The sequence below is a fragment of the Eucyclogobius newberryi genome, unplaced genomic scaffold (genome assembly GCF_026437365.1).
Source record: "Eucyclogobius newberryi isolate DKJ021-1_F unplaced genomic scaffold, fEucNew1.0.hap1 SCAF_17, whole genome shotgun sequence".
Classification (NCBI taxonomy): domain Eukaryota; kingdom Metazoa; phylum Chordata; class Actinopteri; order Gobiiformes; family Gobiidae; genus Eucyclogobius; species Eucyclogobius newberryi.
This window is the reverse complement of record NW_027315801.1, coordinates 12,938,123-12,961,651: the sequence shown is the minus strand read 5'-3', so window position 1 is coordinate 12,961,651 and position 23,529 is coordinate 12,938,123. Positions and strand designations below refer to the sequence as shown.

Genomic DNA, 23,529 nt, shown 5'->3' with positions numbered 1-23,529 from the left:
GTTATATAAAACGGACACAACACTATACATTTACTTTGAGCAGTAGTGTTGTGCATGAAAGTACATTCCCTGGGCCAAAAATTAGATTAAATAAACTAATTGTAGGAAAAGATTCAGTTGTAGTCACCTGGAACACTCGAATGCAGGATTACATCAACTTGTTTCGAAATAAACTAAGATAAAAAGAACAATATTTGCTCCAATTGATGAGCTCAGATTCTTTGGCGTTTTGGTAGAGTAAACTTCAATATTCAGAACATTGTTATCATTGTTGTCTTTGACGCTAGGTTGAGGTTGAGAGTTCTCTTCTGTGATTGGCTGGAGGCACTGTCGCTCAGGAAAAGTTCCCGGAAGAGATGGGGCGAAGGCTCGTCACGGCGTCATCATGGCGGGATGCATGAAAGTGAACGACCACCACTGTGCGACTGGAAAACTCTTTGTTTTTGTCTATATTCTGTATTTTTTTCCACAACTATCTCACCAGGACACAGGTAAGAAACAATGGTGGAAACTTAGCGTTATTTCCACATTTAACTCAATAAATTGACACGACTTAGCCTTTTAGACGTGCTAATGCAGTTAGCTCATGTCGCCCTTAAACCAGGAAAAGTCGCTAAAGCACAGCTATAAAAGGTGTTGCGGGAGTTTAAATCTTTTCCATTTTTGATTGTAGGCTACAACTAACGTGCTTTGAAAAAGCTGCGTTTAACTTAGTGTCACGTAGTAAGAGAATAGGTTTAGTACATGTTTGTATCTAGTACGAACATGCCTTCTGCGGTTTACACTGAACGTGGGTTTGTTTTGGTGGAAGAATGTGGGCCACAATATTTTATTTTGTTTAAGCCTGGGCAACGCGTTATTTTTTCTGACCCATTTTCCCTCATGTTGTTTATAAATCATTTTATGTTTGTACATCACAGGAACAAATCCAATTGTCAATCTCCAAGACGATGAAGTACAAGTTCTCTCCGGGTCTAAAATCTGCTGTTACCAAAATAAACTTGTCCCAACATGGAAACATACATGGACAAGGATTCAGGTGGGCTACAAGGAGAGATGTAACATTGTATTTAATCAGTCACTCTTTGTATTGGCATGTTGCAGATGGTTTGATAACTATACTCATTTCCCCAGGTCAGAGTGTGGAGCTCGAAGCAGTTCAAGGTGCACACTGTGGACGACGAGGAGCAGCTGCAGGAGCTCGAGCGCTGGAGCGTCTGGGGCTGGGTTCAGAGCTGGCTGCGTGAGAAGCACAACGAAACCTCCATCAACATCCACCTCTTCAGCAAAAAGACATGCATTAAAATTGACCCTGCGGATAGAACCGAGTACACAGTCAAGCCGCTACGACGTATGTTCACTGTATATTTAGTTGTAGTTACTATATGTAATGTCTGCTAATATCCCCTCTCTTATGCAGGGTTTGACATCTATCTGTTCTTGGTGTTCCTCACCGGATGCTTGTTGTTCATGTTTGCAGATTCACTCAGCAGGTAAAACCAATTGCCCTTTAGGGATAATAGATTTGAGATGATAGATTTCCTAATGTAATCTGAAGTTGAATATGGCTACGGTAAATAGTTTTCTCTTACAAATATCCAATAGAAGTGAATGAAAGTGTAATAAGGAGTTATCCATTTATTTCATGTAATAATGGTGATTTGTATTTTGACAAGTGACTTCTTAAATGCCTTGTGATAAAACGTGGAGCACTATTTTTAATTTGACAGGAGTCAACTTTTCTACTACTCCGCCGGCGTGAGCACTGGGATGCTTGCATCTCTCCTCATTCTCTTCTTTGTGTTGTATCGCTTTATGCCAAAGGTAAAAACAAAACGTGTGATTTTAAACCTCATGTAAAACCTGTTTGTCATTGACATTTGGTGTTTCTCCCACAGAAAAGCCCCTTTTACCTTCTCGTTGTCGGAGGTTGGTCATTCTCCGTTTATGCCATTCAGCTCGTCTGCAGGAACTTGCAGATTATTCTCAAAGAGCACTGGCACTTGGCTTTGGGTACAGATTTATGTTAATTATCAACTTAATTATTATATGAATATTTTTGTTGCTCTTGGGTTTTTGACACTTATCCTTCTTTAGGCTTCTCCTGTTAAACTTCGATGGTGGCAGGCAAAATAAATGTTATAGATCTCCTTAGAGAAATTCTCTAAATCACGTACATGGTCAGCCAAATCAGATAACTAGAATAATCAAAATAACTAGATTTGTGCATGTAACACGCACCAAAAAGAGAATCAAGAGATATATGATCATCAAAATCACCTGTTGACAAGTGTCAGTTAAACAATAGACTTTTAAACTAAATGTTATATTTGTAAGTATAATGCATTTTGCAATCATGTTCAGTCTTTTAACATTTTCTCCAGTACGGCGTCTTTTTTCGGGACAATTTTCAATGTCAAAACCAGCACTGGTGTGAACAATTAGTGAAAAATCATAAGTTCCATTTACATGACGATTCAATAATCTCATAACTCCAGAAATGGTATAATGATCTGATAGTTTACATGTGAACATAAGCCAGTGCTATTGTGCTTAAAAATAAGGACGCTTCATAATAATTCAAGATAAATGCTCAATTTTGCCCACCCATATGTCACTTTTAAACCATTCAATATTCTGATCATGTCTTATAAAACTCTGTTGTTAAATAACATTTGCTGTGTTCTTTTCAGGTTATGTGGCAGTTGTGGGGTTCATCAGTTTTTCTGTCTGTTACCGATACGGCCCACTGGTGGAGGAAAAGAGCATCAACATCTTATCGTGGACTCTGCAGCTGTGTGGACTTCTCCTCATTTATGCTGGCATTCAAATCCAGCCTGTCGCTTTTGCCATCATCGTGTCACTGGTGTTGGCCAAAAACCTGGATTACCCCGTGGCCTTGGTGCTTTATCTGTGGAGGTAAACGATGCCATGAAACACAAGGTGGCGCCAGAGTGCTGTAATCGCCACAACTGAACACCAAACCACAGGGCTGGTGTAGTAATCACACCAAGTGCCATCTGAGAAAAGATTAGAATGTCCCGAGTACTGCCAGATGTGAACTTTGTCTACACCAGGACCATTCCACGTATAAATAAGGTCTAAACCAGGTCTTAAATAGGACTACACCATTGCCAAAGCCAAGAAATTACACAAAACAGGACCAAAAATTTTAATAAATTAACTTCGAATGAACCAAACATTAAAACTGTCAGGTCTCGCTATTGACGTCACTATGTCAAATTCTAGTCTTGTAATTATTGTGAGAATTTAACAATTATTATGAAATCCATAATTTCCTGAATGACAATAAAAAGCCAAGTTTATGTAGCAAATAACATTTTAGGTTAGATTTTGAATATAGATTGAATCAAGAAGACTTGCTTCTAAAATTGCAACTCTTCTTGCACAGGACAAACATGCATTTTCTAATATCATTGTATTTGGTTTGCACAGTACAGTAGGGGTCTTGTTCCTGCTGCTCTGGTATTGAGTTGTACATACAAGATGAAATGCCACACTGGAACATTCTACTCAATTAAAAAGCTCCATGGAGACGAGTGGGTGTTGGAAGTCCCACCAGAAAAGTTACTTAATATGTGAGAAGTAAACATGTAGCAGGAAACGGTCAAATTGGGTCTTTCCAAAGTCAGAGTCATAACTGAATTTTAAATGAACTGGAAACGAACCATCTCAACATGATATTGTCTGGAGAAGGAGTCCAGGGGCCCCAGAATCTCCATGAGTCACTGATGGAGATGTTAGTTTGGTCTTGAGGTCCGAAAGTCTATAACATAAACCCCTGCACTTTATCTTTTATTAGTTTATCTTTGGGCAGAAAGATGAGGCGTTTTTTGAACTGGAAGCCAGAGCCGCGTCGCCTGTTGACTGAGGAGGAGTTTCAGAGGCAGGGCGAGGAGGAGACTCGGCGCGCCCTGGAGGAGCTGAGGCAGTACTGCAAGAGCCCCGAGCTCAACAAGTGGAAGACTGTGTCCCGGCTGCAGTCTCCTCATAGGTGATGTTTACACACTGAGGCTTTTCTGTCCATGATGAGAACGTGTAGGGCTACACAATGTAAAATAAATACATGTTCATAACGCTTATTTTAATCAAATCTTCAATTATCACTGGCAAGAAATTGTCTGTTTATTTTCAGGAAATTAACACTAAAAGCCTTTATTTTATTGAGAAAACTGAACAATCAATATGAGAGAGAATGAAACATTATAATCTTTTCGTATTAGAGCTTAAAGATCCCATATCATGCTATTCCTCCTGTTTCATAGTCTACCCTAAAGGTATATTTGATAATAACAAGTGTTGTGCAACACCCATAACATAATAGTTATGAAATATCACCCATATCTTGGACCCCCCTCACAAACCCGGAAATGCACACGGCTTGATTTGAGATTCGCCCCCACCCTTGTGAAGAACAATCTGCCTCCCCCGCCCAACCCGTGACGTAGTCTCAGCGTGGAGACGGTGTATGTAAACACAGGCTGAGGCTCCTACACAGCAGCACAGAGGAATGCCAAGTTATCAAATAAAAGCAATAATCACATTTCAAGCACTTGCACAAAACATCACAAAACAATGTAATAACAAACGCCTCGTCAGGAAATGTGCGTGAGGCGCACATGTGCATATAGTTTTAGTACTTACAGCTCTCGTGCTCCATCGTCTTCTTTATCGTGGCAATAGTGCCAGCACTCAAATGTTACTTTGTGTAAGTTCCACCCCACAAGTCCGAAGGGTCACAGCGCAGCAGGCTCTCCTGTGCAACGTGAAACTAACCGCGGTGGCTCTCTACCGCGTACATGCTGTCTCCGCGTGCCGCGTCACCTCACCCCCCCTCGGCGGGTGAGGAGCACCCGCTTTTCTGCAGATCCAAGGAGGAGGATATAGACTGTACTCTAGCTAAAAACTGTAGGAATCAATCCAAAAAACGCTTTGGGCACATATGAGGCACCAATAGCACTGAAAGAAGGTTAAGCTCTGAAAAGTCGATTTTGCATGATATGTGACTAGAGCTGGGTTGAAAAAATCGATTTTAAGATTTTTAATCGATTCTCATATTTTTAATCGATTCTCATATTAATGACCGATTATCGAGTCGTACGTCCAAAGATCGTTTTTTTTTTTTTTTTTAAATTAAAATTATTTTCTATGTTTCCCTCAGTGAACTTTAATCTACCTTCAAGAAAGATAATTCAGGACTGCTGGATTATCTTTCTTGAAGGTAGATTGACCCTTAACCTTTTCGTCAGTCTTCCAGCCATCAGTAACTACCAATACTTGTAAGATTTGCTGTTTAATATTGATATAAAACTAGTTTTAATATGTTGCTTCTCTACACAGTCATGAAGTGAAGGAAACGGTTCAAATACATTTTTCATTTTTAATAACATTAACCCCCGGATCAACTCGAAATCGGATCGAATCGGAAATCAGATCGAAATCGGAGCGAATCGGATGGGATCTGAGAAATCGGAAAAAAATCGTTTTTGAAATGTAAAAATCGGAATCGAATCGATTCTTGAAATTTTAATCGAAACCCAGCTCTATATGGGACCTTTTTAAAATAAAAATGGGTTATGACTTCAGATATTGAAGAACTTTGGTTTTAGTCACTAAACTAGTTCTAATTTAGCCTGGTTTAGGTTATGTTTTGATTTTAACACGGCTTGGCCAACAACTGTTCTAGCGTATCATAGGAATAGAGGATTTTTCACCCATTTGAGAACTTAAACGACTGCTGGTCCCTTTTTTTTTTTTAAATGCGCACCCCCGCCCTCCTGTTCTTTCCAAGAGGCCACCTACCATCAAACCTTGTGCGGAAGCACTTAACACCCCCGCTGCTACACGTGCGTTTGTATATTAGCGCGACGGATCCCTTCACATCTCTCATCTCCGCAGATTTCCGTCTCTTTTGAGCTCAAACTCGGTCTTTCTGTCGTCATTTTTGTACTGTACACTGAAGGAACTCGCTAAACACACTCTGGCATATCAACCACGCATGCACGGCCAGGGAAATGCGCTGCTATCCTGGGGACGAGCCGGAACGAGCATGCAGGTGTGCAGTAGGACGCAGGGAATGATTGACATGTGGGAGAACCACTCGGCTGTCCACACCATGAGGAAATGACTGATTGCTGGCCAAAAATCCTCTATTATTCCTTTTAAATATGTAAATGTGTTATATTTTTTCAAGACAAATGCTGACTTCTGCTTGTTTAGGAGTTAGAATAGATATGCACATTCTAGTTGAAACGGCTGATGATCATATGAAATAACTAATTTACATCTTTCATCATGATCTTTCCACAGATTTGCTGATTTCATTGAAGGTTCTTCTCACCTTATGCCGAACGAGGTGTCGGTCCATTCTCAGGAGTATGGATTTGGAGCGTCATTTTTTGAAGATGACATTTTTGACACGGACGATGATGACATGAAACCCCCACTGGATCCAGAGTGACCTCATAGACCTTTATTTGAAAAGGACTTCCTCAGTTTGGAACATTTTGTCCAGGCACAGATATGGCCGTTCGTGGTGATGAATTTTTCTTTCAGATCAAATCCAGGACTTTATTACAAAAAATAAAATACAAAAAAATATACATTTCAAGCCAAGTGCTGTGGCTTCAGTTTTCAGGACTGTTCTGTCCTGTTCTGTTTTCAGGACACACTAAAGTGGCTTTACTTTACTTTAGTATTGAATTGTGTGAATTTACTGGGAATAGGAAAGCTTTCTTTGCTTGTATTTATTCTCTGAAATGTAATAGGGAGTTGGTGACTGTTTCAGATTGTTTAAAATGTAATGCATTTTAAAGGCCAGGCATACATTTCCATTTTATGTTTATGATTGAGTCAAAACACACACATATTTACATGTTTTACAAGATGAGAATATGCATTTTCAAATATGGGAGCAGATCACTTTCAGTTAAATCTATGTGGAACTTTTCAGACAAATATCTTAAGAGAAAAGCAGGTGGCCCAACTTTTACAGAATATCCTACTCAAAGTAGTTTTTTTCTTACATCTACAGTCTGCATTACATTGTCATTTCACTTCATGTCAGTTCCCCAAGTGTATGATTTGACTATTAAAGGTTTTCTATTTCTGTCTGACATTTTATTGCTCTGTTTACTATAATTTTAGTATTTGTTTAAAGGGAACACCCCAGTACTGCCTCCTGAACATTTGATACACGTTATATTTGCATGTGTTTCCCAGTGTCTCATTAGCATATTCTGCAGCGGTATCTCCTGCATTTCCTATTGTGCACTTCCTTTAAGCGCGTCACTGATAGGGAAACCTTTCTTTAAGCGCGTCACTGATAAGAAACCTTCCTTTAAGCGCGTCACTGACGGGGAAACCTCCCTTTAATGTAAACAAATACTACACCCACAGAATGGGGAATCCCTGTTTCATTAACTTATTGGCTTTGCTGCAGCTGCCTCATGTAAAGTGTGGACTTCCCCCTCCACAAAGACGTTTCCTCAACCTCTGGAGATTTAAATGGGAATTCAAACAAGTAATGCTTCCGAACCTTGTTTTGGCTCCAATAACTTTGAAAATCTCAACACTGCATTGTACCTGTTTATTAGCAATATACATTTTATCATCCTTTATAATGTTCAACACCATTTTACTTTGTTTCAATCTTAAATATTTGCAGACATGCAGCCAGTGCATTTCGTTTAAAAAAAACATTACAATGTATGCAAACAGGAAACATCATTTAACATTAAAACAGTATTTTGACTGTCCATGGCTGTATTTTACAATGTTTCTCTGCATTTAGTAACACTGGAATAGTCACTTGGAATGATTCTCCAAAAGTCCACAAACTTCCAGTGTCCAAAAAGGATCCTGTGGATGTTTAACTCCTGCTCTCAGGACGGTCAGTACTTGTTGATCCCAAATATTCGCACTCCGTGAAACTGTGGCAGCTTCGGTAAAAGGACGCTCAGGAGCGAGCCGGTGTTGATAAAGAAATGTGTTGCATCGTATTTTGTGTAAAAACTTGCCAGTATGTACCTGTAAAAACAAAGGCAACAATAAATTTGTCTCTTCAAATTCATTTAGAAAGTTTTTATGTTTACACATTCATGACCAGAGAGAGAAAGATCAATAAAACAAACATCAACATTTAAAGTAAGTATAAGTATAAAGTTTAAGTATAGAAACAGTCCTGAGTCCAGAGTCGTCCAATTTGCCCTTTTCCAAATTAAGTTCAAATGTTATTTTATTTATTTGTCTAATTCCTGTTATTATATCCTTGGTCGTCGGAGGGTTTTGCATCATCCTTTGTTATGGCTTTTTTCCCGCTGCCAAAAGCACATTCCAAAGGTATTTATTTACTATGTCCATGGGAGAAGATTTAGGCCAAGGTACATGGTTCCAAAATTGAGTGGAATGGCAAAAACTCTAGTGCATCCTTAATTTCAGTCCAAAACTTCTGAACAACAAGACATTCCCAGAAGTGATAGCGGTTTGCCTCCTTGCTGCCGCAATTTCTCCAACAGGTTGTACCTCCCTGTGAATAATGGGCACTTTGACATGGTGTTATAAAAATTTTTTGACCTATTATTCCAACAAAACTCTCCAAACATGTGATTTAGTTGTCGTCCACAAGGATGTAAACATCTTCCCACTGTTTGTCCACCAAAACAAGTATTTGTCCTGATTAGAAATGCATTGATATAATCTAGATATTTATTATTCCTCTTGAAAGTTCAGATTTATAAGCCTTCATTTCCTTCCATTTGTTAATCAATCCTATAGTCTTCAATAAGATACAGAACTGCTTTATTGTTCCTCCAGTGACTCTTGAGTTCGACACGTCTAATGTAAGCTGAATGCTAAGATTCTAATCACTGCCACAAATTAGGGTTCCCTCAGAGGGGTTTACAATCAAGTCTATAACATCAACATAGAAAGTGATATCGCCCCCTGGTGGCGCATACGCATGAAAACCTTTCCATTAATATTCCCTCCTTAACTAGTAAATATCTGCCCTCTTTATCCTTACGTTCAAAACTGTTCAAAAGCTGTTCGGTTTGAAATCAATATTGCAACCACCTGTCTGTTTACCTTTTTATGATTAATAAAAGGATATTTTATAACATGGTTTCGTTAGTTTTTAATGTTCACTGTCATTCAAATGTGTCTCCTGTAAATATATGTCTATTCTTTCTTTTTTTCCATTTTAGTTCAGATTTAAGTTAATTGATTGGGTTCAGTATGCCATTCACATTGAAGGATGCTACTTGTAACACTCACTTGATTGTATTGATCTTTGGGATATTTTTAATCTCTCTGGTCAAAAACAACAAACATACAAAAGAACCATAGGAACACAAAACAGCTGAAAGTGTAAAAAAGAAAACAAAAAGGGTTAATTCCGGAAACAGGCATCGAACCCAAAACTAGATTTTTTTTTAAAAAGGATTGTAAAAATGGAGGAAGTCCAATCCTTATGAAGGGCCCAAAAAACTCCCCAGTCACTCCTGACCTCAATCCTCAGAAAGAACTGGATATATAAGATAAGATAAGATATTCCTTTATTGTCCCACATGGGGAAATAACCTCCCTGGCTCACCACGTCTCCCTACGGCACTCTGCCAATATTTTCAACTTTCCCACAAATCCAATCACCCACATTTGGCACATCGATGAGTAGATATATTTAGTCACAAAGTGCATGTACAAAAGCAGACAGCCATATATAGAAATATATCACCATGTGACCACAGCCCGAACTCGCATGTCCCACGCAGGTGGCCATAGAATGGACCTTTGTACTGTACCTCTGCTTCTCCTGGTGTTTTTTTTTAACCTTCAAATGTCACCAGAGGAGTCGCAGAGAAAGAGAACCCATGTCTCAGTTTTCTCCTCCTGAGCTCCTCACAGATGTGGTTGGACTTATGCCGTTGTTGACGAACCTCGTATGGAATATCTGGAGCAAAGAAGACAAGCCTTTGTACTGGAGGTCTCCTTTAACCCTTCAGCCTTCAGCCATCTTCCTTCACACAATCGTTAAGAAACCTCATTATCAGGCCTCGTGGTTTATCAGAAGCTGGCCTTGGGATGCTCAGGCTATCTGCTCTTTCGATTGTGATGGGAGGGACTTCAACTCCTGAGCCATCAAGGAGCCCAGGAATAATCTCCAAAAAGCTTTCTTTATCCTTTCCTTCCGCTCCGCCCACAAGACTCAGCTTCGGTAGAAGTGACCTGGACTCCAAATCCAGGATCTTATTTTCCATATTGTTGTTCTCTGACTCCAGCGTCGTCACCCTGGCCTGCAGCGCCTCCATCTCTGCCCTTACTGTCAGCAGATCTTCCGCATTATCAGAAACACACGGCCGGCCCATGGCAGCTATCACCTCGGCTCTAAAAGACTCCATTTCACGCTGCATTTTGCGTCTTATTTCAGACATCTTGAGCAATAACAGATGATCAGTTATTCTCTCCCCCTTCAGATGCAAAGAAGTTGTGAGAGTCTTTATCTGGGCCGACGGGACCCCGCTTCTCTGCCTCAGGTGTGCTAGCTATGTTAGCCTCGGACCGTGGGCCATCAGCTCCGTTTGTTTTGGTCCTGTAGTGTTAGACTTGTGCCTTCCTTGTTTATACATCCGTTGTTCTTATTTGTGATTAGGTGGGTCAAATGATGATTTTAAAGCCAAGTTTTGCAGCAGAGGTGTGGGTGCATCAGCTCAAAGCACTGCCATAACTGGAAGTCTAGTGCATATCAATTTTAAGCAAATGTAGCTAATGTTTTCGATAAAAGGGATGAGTAATATTCATAAAAATATAGTGTTTGTTGCTATATAAAAGGATGGAAAGGATAATGTACTAGTAAATAGTTACATTTAAAAAGTACATGAGTATTACCTTAAAGAATTATACTCAATTACAAGTACTGGTTCAAAAATCTACTTTACAGTAACATGTGTATTTATACTGCTGCTCTTTAAGTGAAACAGTGGCATTGTTACAGTGAAGAGGATCTGTTGTGACGGGACTAAACCCGTGACCCTGTGTTTGAGCTTTCAGTGCGGCTCGACTCACAGCACAATGGGAGAGATGGTGAGGAATTTTCGTGAGGCGGTGAACTGAATGCCGTAGTCCATCTGCTCCCAGTGCGTGAGCAGTCGAGCTTTGCCCTGGTCTGGAGTCTCAAACGGAGTTCCCTTTACCGTGTGCAGGAACAGGTACATCACCTGAACAAACAAAGATCACAGTCAAACATCTTTAACACGTTTACAGCAATAAAAAAGGTCTTAATTATGAACACAACACTTCTCATTAACCTGGACATTTGCAAGCATGTCGTCATAATGTCAAACTATCTTACGTTTACCATTATTATGAGAAACAATTATCAATTATTCATGAATTAACAACATGGCACAACAACAGGGAAAATCTAAATTCACATGAATTCTCACAGTCTAATATAGGGGTGTCAAAACTATGGCCCGGGGACCAAATGTGGCCCTCAGATTCCTGTTGAATTGGCCCAAATGATAAGATAAGATAAGATAAGATATTCCTTTATTGTCCCACATGGGGAAATTTCATTGGTGCAACGCAGGTAGATACAGAGGTAGATCCACAAGAACAGATCACTTATAGGAAGTCTGAAAAACACTTTCAGTAGAAGATCTCCTATAAATAAATAAAAACTACCATAGACAAATAAATAAATACCATTGCATGTGATCCCGACAGTAATTGCACATGAATATGTGTCACGACAGCACATGAATTGCACATGAATTCCAACAGCAATTGCACATATGACAGAATTGCACATCAGTATTAGGTTAGGTCAGTATTGCGCCGGGATAACGTGACGATCTCCGGGTAAGACGACTGTTCTCCGCAGTTTCATGAGTTCCTCCTTTGTGTAAACGCGGTACGGCGCCGGCCGGGGGGCGGGGCCGGAGCCGGGGGGCGGGGCCGGAGCCAAAACACATCGCAACGGCACGACGAAAACACTCAATCCAGCCGAATAAAGTCAAAACAAGTTAATTTAAAGCGATTCCAGTGCGTGTCCCGATCGTTCGTGAAGTTCCTAATAAGCAGATCATAAGCAGAACTTAATTATTGTAAGTTTAAATAAATCTACCACTATAACTTCAATAACAAATATTACATTGTGATATAGACCTTAAGTTAATGTTCAGAGTTAAGTCAAACGCATTCATCTGAATGACCCACTGAGTTGGTACCCGCTGCTTTTAATATGTCTATGTCTTGGTGAAAAAAGTTACAACCCCCAAACACAAAAATAGGCGACCGGCAAAATTATAAAGCAGCCTAAAATCTTGAAATTGCTTTTATTTTCAGGACATAGACTTAGATAAATTATTTTACACAACAAATATAAATCTACACCTTCTTCCACTTACCAATGCATTTGAGGCCTTGCTTAAGACTGTGTATACATTTTCATATTTTACCATCATCTGGGTACTCTGAAATACTTTTACAACTCTCTGATTGGGAATCAATGCAATAGATTTCCATCAAACTTTCTGAAATGGTAAATTCAAGCTAATGTTATATGTCAAAAAGCACTTTCCGGTTGATTTACATTTTTTATGATTATATTGTGACCTGTATAATTAATAACCGGTTAGTCCCAGACTTCTATTTTATCTGTAAAATGGATAATACTCTCTAGAACAAAAAAGTAATGCCTTACATCTGGGTTTAATTCAGTCCATGCTTTTGTTAGCCACATAAATAAAAGAGAGACAAAGAATCAATATTTCCACATCTAAAGCCTTGTCCACACCGTCGCGGCCGAAGCGTCCAGTTTACATTCAAAGTCTATAGTAAACGCGCGCCGAGCACGTAGTGCGTTATCCGCGGTGCGATTTCTTCGTTTTTGCGGCGCGGTTGGTGCGTTTTTTTACGCTCTCGACGCTTTGAGCGCGCGTATGAGCCTGCCGAGGCGACGAAAGCGGCTACGCGACGTGTTCAGATATGTTGAGGTCTGTGGCAGCTGAAGCGTAGCAGCCGCCGCAGCCGCCAATCAGAGCTGACGCTCCAGTGACGTACGTACGTACGTACGTATTGCCCCTCGCATTTCCGGTATTCCCCGTGGAATTCCCCAAGAAGCGCCACTTTTTCCTTGCTCGTCAACCATGGCAGACGAAAGACTGATTGTGGCTGTTTGTGGGAGAAAGGAGCTGTACGATGTATTCACGGTGGAATACAGAGACAGAAACAAGCCCGGCGCCTCCGTGTGAGAGTTTTGAAAACCAAAAACGCTCTCGAAATCCGCCATTTTACACAATGAACAAACAACTCCACTGCTCATGCGACAACACCTCTACTGCGCATGTGCGCAGACAGCTCAAGCGCGCCATACGCGCGCCTGTGTACAGTGGCCGGGGCGTCGATAGGTTTACCCACCGGATGCGCGCTTTCAAATGTACACGCGCTCAAATTCTGCGTGGGGCGCGATTAGGCCACGGCGGTGTGTAAGTAGCTTAACGCTGCGTTCACACTGGCACATTCACCACATCAAAATTTGTACTAAAAAAGAACATAACCCAGAACTAAACCAGGACTTGATCAGGACTAAAATGAGCTCAATCTAGGACCAAATAACGACCTTTGTGAACATAACATGTATTTAATATTTTTCATGTTACTTTTATCCTTTTCTCACAAGTCATACATAATGTCATCAGTTTACCAGGTCAATAATTTAATACATTAATTAATGTAGCTTACTGTTCACTGATCTGATCTTATTGTTAGACCAAAATAAGATCAGATCAGTGAACAGTAAGCTACATTCACTCTATGAGCCTTAGAGAGTAGGGTTTGCTGAATGAATGAATATGAACTCTAATTGAGTGTACCTTAGATATATTCGACTGCACTGAACCTGAAAGAGGAAGTGGGACTCTGACCGACCCCGAGTAAATGTTGTAAACACAAAGCAAACGTCTAAGAACGTTTACATCCCTTCATCAAGATCATTTATAACATTTAATCAGTTTGTTTCCATTATCTATCCTTCAAATCTCTACAAGAAAACAATGCATTTCCTCGGATTGTGTTAGTGTGAGTTAGTGTGTGTGTGTTAGTGTGAGCGTGTGTTAGTGTGAGCGTGTGTTAGTGTGAGCGTGTGTTAGTGTGAGCGTGTGTTAGTGTGAGCGTGTGTTAGTGTGAATGTCAGAAAGACTAAGGGGGGAACCAAAGTTTAGTTCCGTGTTTCTGGACGGCCCTCTTTTACTGTTACTATTCAAGCTAACTATTCAGCAGCACCACATATTGTGTGCGTAATTACTATAAAAGTGAGTATTTGGTCGTGTTAATGTTTATCAATTGTATATTGTTGATGTTTATCCTTATCTTTGACAGTTAATGCACTGTATTCAGCTAAACTGCCGCGATCCATTACTTATCGCTGTTTTCGCCGTCAACTAGCTTGTTCTAAAAATAGCTCCGTCATCGGCGCATATGTAGGTTACTAATGTAACCCGAGTTCTATACCGCATATACTGTGCAATGTAGAAGTTTAGTAATGTGACTTAATTCATGTTTACTGTCTTTCTGTTCCCAGACCACACACACCACCAATTTGTAATATGTACAAATTAAAGGACATTCTCAATCAATCCAGTTTCCCCTGATTCTCTAACCGGAATCAACGGCCCATACTGTCCGCTCCAATCAGCGTTATTTCCCCTTGGCTAATGTGGATATTTCTACATTAAATTCTGGTCCTTCGAGCCTGGATTGGAGCTACGCTTTAGCAGTATGGACCACGCAGCACCCATGGAAGAGGAACTTACCAGGCCCCAGAGAGAAGCCCGTCTACTATCTGATGGACTATGAAGTCAACTATGGCGTACACAGCTCACATCCTCCAAACGCTTCATCCAGCTACAGCAGCAAACACAGAAGCACCTCGAGGAGAGCCCACAGCTCTGTATCTGGCTTCAGCTCACGCTCAGGGAGACACACGACTTACTCTATTGGTCATTATCCACAAGATGGTCTCTCTCCCATACAAGCTGCAATACTGGAAGAGAATGCTAAACAACTTGAACTTGTTAACCTCCGGAGACAGATGGAAGAGGATGTACAGGCAGAGCGGGAACTTCATCAACTACAGACCCAAGCTAAAGCTGCTCAACGAGCACAAGAGGAAGCCCTTCAAGCTAAAGAGGCCCTGAGCAAACGCCTCGACCAAAGCCGCAGACTCCAGCAGCTACAGACTGATGTTGAACTAGCCAAACTGGTCACGTCAATGCTCAGTACTAACAGCAACTCCTCGAGCCCCTATCAGCCTCAACCAGCAGCTACAGCTTCACCTGCGCAGCAGCAAAGTACTCTAATTCAAGCAACAGAGTTAAACTCTGCATCGCACCCCACTCTCGTCAACACAAACGCAGTGCAGCCAAAACCGCCAATAGCATATTGCAAGTGGGAGCAGCCTCCGGCCACATCTTATCCCATCCAGGCTCCCTTACCAGCACCTGCGCCCTATCCTGGTCTACAACCACAACTCGGAGCAGAAATGCTAATTGCCTCTGCCTTTGGCATCCCCAAGCCCATGCTGCCTGTGTTTGAGAGCGGTCGTGAGAGTGACTTTGCCCTCCTGAAGATGGCACTAGATAGTCTGCTTAGTAACCACAGCCATCTCAGTGAGCAATACAAATACCAAGTGTTGCTAAGCCATCTGAAGCTTCCGAGCGCTCTTCAACTCGCAAAGGCATACATGCATCACTCAAGCCCGTATACCGCTGCACTCAACGCACTACAAGATAAGTATGGTCAACCAAGGCAGCTTATCCAGTCCGAGCTCGGCGCCATCCTAAACTCTCCTGCACTTAAGACAAGTGATGCCAACAGTTTCGACCTCTTTGCTCTGTCCATCCAAGCCCTAGTGGGTATGCTGAAAACTCTTGAAGGACACAACGGCGTGGAGCTCATGTGCGGGTCGCACGTTGACCGGCTGCTAAGTAAGCTGCCCCCTTCTTACCGTGACGGCTTTGTGGAGTATTGTCTTAACCGAGGGATTCTGCAATCAGGTTCAGACCGCACCTACACGCTTCCTGACCTAGCTGACTGGCTCCAAGTCAAGTCTCAAGCCAAACGCATTTCAAGTCGTGCCGCAGCCCTCTACCAGACTGAGTCAAGTAAACCAGCTAAATCTACAAAGAGCTTCCCCTCTACAACCTACAGAGAGCGGTCCACACCTGTGCTTCTCACAGTGAAGGAAGAGTCAACTCACTCTAAACCTGCCCAGTCCAAGCCGGCTTCAAAGTCACAGCCCTACTGTCCGCATTGCAACAACAAAGATCACTACCTGAACTCCTGTGATAACTTTAAGAAGCTCACACCCAACCAGATAGTCAGTTGGATCAAAGATGGAAACCGCTGCTGGAAATGTGGGCGCAGTCATGCGGTAGAGAGCTGCAACCTCAAACGGCCCTGCAAAGTGTGTAAAGAGCAACATCTCACAATACTTCATGACTCCATCCGTGACACCTCCAATGCTGTCCTGACAATGAGCCCAGGATCAACAAAGGTCTACCTTGACCAACCCAACCGTACGCAGCGAGTGATGCTAAAGGTGGTAAAGATCCTCATTCACAATGGCAAGCGGTCAGTGGAAGCACCTGCAATTCTAGACGGCTCTGAGAGGACAATCGTCTTATCACCAGTCCTCCAGTCCCTCAATCTTTCTGGAGTTCCAGAGACTCTTCCCATCCAGACAATACACCAGAATGTCAAACAGTTAGAAGGCCTGACAGTTTCCTTTCAAGTCTCTCCTCTTTCCAAGCCCAATGAGAAGTATCTCATCTCCAATGCATTTTCAGCTGATGGACTATGCTTTGCGGAGCACAACTACCCTATCGCTGCTCTCCAGCGGGCTCACAGACACTTACAAGGCATCCCACTTCAAGCTGTCGACCGTGTGCGTCCAATCATCCTCATTGGTTCGGATATGTGCCACCTCATCAGTCCCGTCATGCCAATTATACAAGGCTCTCCAGATGGCCCTGTTGCTGTCTGCACTCGTCTCGGCTGGTGCCTTCAAGGTCCCATGACTCCAATCCAAACAGCTCATAATCCGACCCAATGCCTGCATATTGCTACAGCTGCAGCCAACACGGAGTTACTCCAGCACGTGCAGCGCCTCTGGCAACTTGACACCCTGCCTTACTGTGAGAAAGCGGTAACCAGGTCTAAGCTTGACCAGCAAGCCCTCGACCTTCTCCAAACATCTACAGTTAGAATAGACAATGAGGGTACCCTGCGCTATGCCACACCGCTCCTCCGCCGCTTTCCACCGATCCCTCTTCAAGCGCCCAAAGAAGCAGCACTGCCAAGTCTCCGCAGCACCGAACGTAGACTTGCCAAAGACCCAGTAAAGGCCGCCACCTATTGCTCAGAAATCCAGAAGCTCAAGGCAGCAGGCTATGTAGCAAGGATCTCACCTGAAGAAGCATGCAAGTCCACAGAGTCCTGGTACATCCCGCACCACATTGTGCACCATAACGGCAAAGACCGTATAGTCTTCAACTGCTCATTTCAATACAAAGGCCAAACTTTGAATGAGCAACTGCTTCCAGGGCCAACCCTAGGACCAACCTTGCTTGGCGTGCTTCTTAGATTTCGCCAGCACAGTGTGGCAATCAGCGGTGACATTCGAAGTATGTTTCACCAGGTACTCCTGCTTGCTGCTGACAAACCCATCATGCACTTCTTGTGGAGAAATATGCAGCGAGAGGAGGAGCCCGACATCTATGAGTGGCAGGTCCTGCCTTTTGGGACCACCTGCAGTCCATGCTGCGCAACCTATGCTCTGCAGCGCCATGTCCTAGACTCTCAAGCCAACCCATCAGGTCTTGCCGAAGTAGTGACGCAGGCATTCTATGTTGACAACTGTCTCTACAGTACACCAGACCCTGCTCATGCCAAGGCTGTCGTGGATGGACTGTGCCAACTTCTCGCAGAAGGTGGTTTTGAGATCAGGCAGTGGGCAAGCAACCTGCCTTCAGTCATTGAGCACTTGCCCACCGAAGCTAGATCTGTCAGCAGTGAACTGTGGCTGTCCCGCGATAGCGCTGATCTGAACGAGTCTACACTTGGACTGCAGTGGAACTGCCTTGATGACACCATGGGTTATCGACACCGCCTACAAGAGCCTCTTCAACTCACGCTCAGAAACCTGTACAAGACTCTTGCAAGCCAATATGATCCATTGGGGTTCATAATACCATTCACAACTAGAGCAAAGGTTCTAATCCAGGACCTCTGGAAGCAAGACCTCAGCTGGGATGACCCAATCGAACACCAACAGCTTAAAGAGCAGTGGCTTGCCTGGGTCAAAGAGCTCCCCAATCTCCTTCAAGTGCAGTTCCCCAGAGCTTACATGCCTCCAAATGCTGATACTTCCACAGTGACCAGGGAGCTCCATGTGTTCTGTGATGCTTCGGAGAGGGCATACAGTTCAGTCGCTTACCTGCGAACCACTGATGACCAAGGTAATGTCCATATTGCCTTCATCCTAGCCCGTTCCAGAGTAGCCCCGAAGAAGTGCCTCTCCATTCCTCGCCTTGAACTCAGCGCAGCACTAACTGGTGCACAACTTGTCAAGCTTATTGAGACCGAGCTCACCATTCCAATCCACCAAGTCATCTGCTGGTCCGATTCCACCACTGTACTCCACTGGCTACAATCAGAGTCCTGCCGCTACAAGGTGTTTGTTGGAACGCGGGTAGCGGAAATCCAGACGTTGACCGACCTTACAAGCTGGAGGTATGTTGACTCGCCTCGTAACCCTGCAGATCACATAACCAGGGGCCTCACCTTGAAAGAGCTGCTGTGCCATCGCCAGTGGAGATTTGGTCCTACATTCCTCACTGAAACTCAAGACCGGTGGCCAACTATGCCTACCGCTGCTGCTGAACCTGATCAACGCGAGCTAAAGAAAAGTGCCTTCATCGGAGTTGTTACAGTGCCACCTAGCCCCCAGCTTCCTGACTCCAGTAAGTTCCACACCTGGACAGAATTAGTTCGAGCCACTCAGCAGTCCCGTCACGGGGCGGCTACGCCTGAAGTCAATATCGAAGCTTCAGACTTCATTGCAGCTGAAAGAGCCCTGCTAGTTCAAGCCCAAGTTGAGTCCTTCCCGGCAGAAGTTAAAGCACTCAAGACCCTTCGTCCAATTCCTAGAGATAGCAGGCTCAGTTCCCTCGCTCCAGAGTACGAGCAAGCAACTGGTCTAATCCGAGTTGGTGGCAGGCTTCGACGGGCGGCTGACCTCGAAACTGAAACCATCCATCCAATTGTTTTAGACTCAAGACACCCTATCACCAAGTTGCTTATCAAAGACGGCGACGAACGGCTCCACCACCCGGGTGCTGAACGTGTCCTTGCGGAGTTGCGACGCCAGTACTGGATCCTAAGAGGACGTGAGGCTATCCGCAAACACCAGTACGGCTGCCGTGAATGCCAATTTTGGCGTGCCAAACCCCAAACTCCAAGAATGGCAGATCTCCCACCGGCAAGACTGCGGCTCTACAAACCACCATTCTACTCTGTGGGAGTTGACTGCTTCGGTCCATTCCTTGTGAAGACTGGTCGCCGCCAAGAAAAAAGATGGGGCATTCTATTCAAATGTATGACAACAAGGTGCCTTCACTTAGATCTACTTGAAGGCTTGGACTCTGACACTTTCCTGCTTTGCCTCCGCCGCTTTGTTGCCCGTCGTGGGAAGCCATTTGAGATACTCTGTGACAATGGCACAAACTTCACTGGTGGCTGTCGGGAACTTCAAGAGGCCTTTCAAGCCATGAACCCTCAACTCCAAAAACATCTTGCAGAACATAGAATCAAGTTCCGGTTCAATCCCCCAGCTGCTCCCCACTTTGGAGGGACGTGGGAGAGGGAGGTCAAGTCGATAAAGGCTTCCCTTAGAGTCATTCTAAAGGAGCAAGTTGTTCCTGAGCCGGTCCTGCGCACCCTACTCATCGAGGTGGAAGGCATCCTGAACTCCAAGCCACTTGGATATGTCTCAGCCGATGTCGCAGATCCTGACCCGGTAACACCCAACATGCTGCTTATCGGACGCAAAGATTCGTCACTTCCACAAGCTCTCTACGACAGTGAAGACCTGCTGGGAAGACGCCGATGGAGACACAGTCAGGTGCTCGCCGACAACTTCTGGTCATCCTTCATCCGCCAGTACCTACCTGGTCTACAAGATCGACGAAAGTGGAAGACTGACGTGAAGGAGCTCCGCGTTGGACAGGTGGTCCTCATCGTAGATCCTCGCTTCCCGAGAGCATCCTGGCCCGTGGGCACAGTGACAGAGACATTCCCTGCACCAGATGGTCGGGTACGTACAGCGGCCGTGAAGGTGAGAGAGAAGACCTACACTCGTCCGGTCGTCAGGCTGATTCCTCTTCCTCCGCTGGTGGAAGAAGACGACAGCGCTCCTGATAGTCTTTCTGGTGATGGACAATTATCCTGACTGACAATTGGGGGCGGCTGTGTCAGAAAGACTAAGGGGGGAACCAAAGTTTAGTTCCGTGTTTCTGGACGGCCCTCTTTTACTGTTACTATTCAAGCTAACTATTCAGCAGCACCACATATTGTGTGCGTAATTACTATAAAAGTGAGTATTTGGTCGTGTTAATGTTTATCAATTGTATATTGTTGATGTTTATCCTTATCTTTGACAGTTAATGCACTGTATTCAGCTAAACTGCCGCGATCCATTACTTATCGCTGTTTTCGCCGTCAACTAGCTTGTTCTAAAAATAGCTCCGTCATCGGCGCATATGTAGGTTACTAATGTAACCCGAGTTCTATACCGCATATACTGTGCAATGTAGAAGTTTAGTAATGTGACTTAATTCATGTTTACTGTCTTTCTGTTCCCAGACCACACACACCACCAATTTGTAATATGTACAAATTAAAGGACATTCTCAATCAATCCAGTTTCCCCTGATTCTCTAACCGGAATCAACGGCCCATACTGTCCGCTCCAATCAGCGTTATTTCCCCTTGGCTAATGTGGATATTTCTACAGTGAGCGTGTGTTAGTGTGAGCGTGAGCGTGTGTAAGCGTGTGTTAGCGTGAGCGTGTGTTAGCGTGTGTTAGCGTGAGCGTGTGTGAGCGTGTGTTAGTGTGAGCGTGTGTTAGTGTGAGCGTGTGTTAGTGTGAGCGTGTGTTAGTGTGTGTTTGCACTCACCAGGTTGTGTATGATGTTGGTGAGGGTCCACACGAGGGGCACGGTGAAAAATGGAATGCTGAGGAGGACGATGTGCAGAACCACAGTGAGAAGCAGGTACGTGAGCCAGATGCCCCGACTGTTCATCACCCGAGTGTTTGGGTTGACCTCGCTGTGAGCTACGCCAACATTCATCTGCAGCAGAAGAAATACAATATAATTTGAGCCGGCGTCGTCCCTTAGAGCTGTCCAAAACTGACAAATATATGTTAATAAACATTTTATTATTTCTATCAGAATCAGACATTCAGACGATATCTTCACAACGCATGAGGAATGGGCTAAAATGGACGATAAAATGAACCACAACAGGGCAGTAATATCACTTTGCCTTTGCCTTTAAAAATGGCCATTTTACTAATTTAAGTCATTTTAATCATTTTAATTATGGACGAATACACTTGATATTCAAATTTTGCATAAATCTAAAACAACCATTGCGATTTAAATTTTTAAATTGATTTCCCACCTCTTTCCACACACCATCGTCTAAAGAAGTCAGTCAAGTTTTTAAATAAATACGTTTAGAGCAACGGAAGAAGCTAGATCTTTCTCTAAATACCCACTTTGTTGACAGACAAGTCTTTGTATTCATGTGTTTCAGTTTACAGGTTATATTTTGAGGACTTTGACCTATTCAAAAGTTAAAGTATGTTGTTTTTAAATTGTTACTTCTTTCTGTGCCAACAGTAAAACCCAAGGATCATTTAAGACTAGACACAGGATGATATTGAAATTTTTGATCAACAATAACATCATAATAATTGCAATAGCCGATATTATAAAAAGATAATGGATTGTAATAATTATAAGTTAACTATTATGATTGAGTTCCATGTTTATGATTATAAAATTAGACTTGAGTCATGAGTGAAAACATCATGGATATGTAACTTTTTGTAACACGGTTTTTACTTACAATTCTTGTCTACCAATTTAATTGCAATAAACAATTTTAATGTTTATCATCCCAACCCTAGTCAAGATCAGGGGTTCACACTAATATAGTCCTAAATTGAGATAATTTTAGTACCGAGGTGGACTTGGTTTGGTTCTGGTTTAGTCCCAGTTAGTGGTTTAGGTTTGCTGTGGTGCGAAGGCACCGCAAATAAACTGATATAAAGAAGGAAAATATATTTATCATTAATACTATTTTTTTACTTTAACATGACTCTTCACAACCTCAGTGTTCATATATTTTAAGCTATTTCATGATTGTGACTAATACGCAAATTACATATATCACATTATAAGTAAATAAGTTTGGTAATATATTATTGCAATACGTATATTTGTAATGCAATTTGAGTGTTCTTGTTTACATTGTTTGATCAGCTCTAATTGCTGTAAAACCTGACGAAATCAACCCAAAAAGAGGTCTTACAAACGACATGTAAGAGCGTAAACAAGACGCTAGCTCAGCGCACAGTGAGCCGCATGCTAACTCTGGGCTGAAGTCTTCGTACGAGTTACGCTTTTCAGATATAAAAACACGCCTGTGGGCAACGTGCTGGTTCACTTTTCACTTTAGTTTACTTTTCTTCCGAATGCCATTGCAAATTAAATCCCGAAACTCTATTAATCGCATTTATAGGAGTATGTGACGACAGGACAAACTTTACCTTCCTCTCTTCTCGTAGCCAGCAGGAAATTCCAACTATTTAAGAAGCCCCGCCTTTGTTTGACCTAAGCGGCTTCCTGTAGCTTCATGTGACGGAGCCGTAACGAGTAATCGAGACGAGCCGACTACTAAAATAATCGTAATCGTGTTTTTGACAGAAGTTTTATTGGTTTTAAAGAGAGATAGTCAATAGCAGACATAGAAAAAGCATGTAACATTACTTTTGAAATAGTTTATTTTTTATTTTACAAATTTAAAACACAGAAAACAGCACATAGAACATGACACAGAAAAAAGGTTTTCCAATTAAGTCTGAAATATTTTGATAATCGTAATTTTTAGCTGGCAGTAGTGGAAAGAGTACTACAAGTTGGTACTCAAGTAAAAGTTCCATAACAAAACATTTACTCAATTTCAGTACTACTTCCAACTTTGCATCTAAATAAAAGTAGAAAGTACTCAGGCAAAATAGTACTTTTAACACAATTTTAGAAACATATTAGATACTGAGTACAAAACTGGTTCACTCAAACAGTTTAAAGCTGAATCAAGTTAATATACACCACAATCTGCATATTCTCTGTGTGTTTGTTGATATAAAAAGGAGTAGAA

At 42.6% G+C, this 23,529-nt stretch overlaps 2 protein-coding genes across 2 annotated transcripts; one reads left to right on the top strand and one right to left on the bottom strand.

Moving 5' to 3' along the window:
- Window positions 1–354: 354 nt before the first annotated feature.
- nemp1 (nuclear envelope integral membrane protein 1) lies at window positions 355–6,620 on the top strand. The gene is made up of 9 exons (XM_072449196.1): window positions 355–491; window positions 921–1,039; window positions 1,135–1,351; window positions 1,421–1,493; window positions 1,731–1,824; window positions 1,899–2,013; window positions 2,694–2,919; window positions 3,839–4,015; window positions 6,331–6,620. The coding sequence occupies exons 1-9, from the start codon at window positions 386–388 to the stop codon at window positions 6,479–6,481; spliced, it is 1,278 nt and encodes a 425-aa protein (XP_072305297.1). The 5' UTR covers window positions 355–385; the 3' UTR covers window positions 6,482–6,620.
- A 988-nt stretch (window positions 6,621–7,608) lies between these two features.
- On the bottom strand, window positions 7,609–22,987 carry ormdl2 (ORMDL sphingolipid biosynthesis regulator 2). The gene is made up of 4 exons (XM_072449197.1): window positions 22,919–22,987; window positions 21,258–21,431; window positions 11,083–11,234; window positions 7,609–8,049 (listed from the first exon to the last, which is right to left on the bottom strand). Exons 2-4 carry the CDS (start codon window positions 21,429–21,431, stop codon window positions 7,914–7,916), a joined length of 462 nt encoding a protein of 153 aa, XP_072305298.1. The 5' UTR covers window positions 22,919–22,987; the 3' UTR covers window positions 7,609–7,913.
- Window positions 22,988–23,529: the final 542 nt, after the last annotated feature.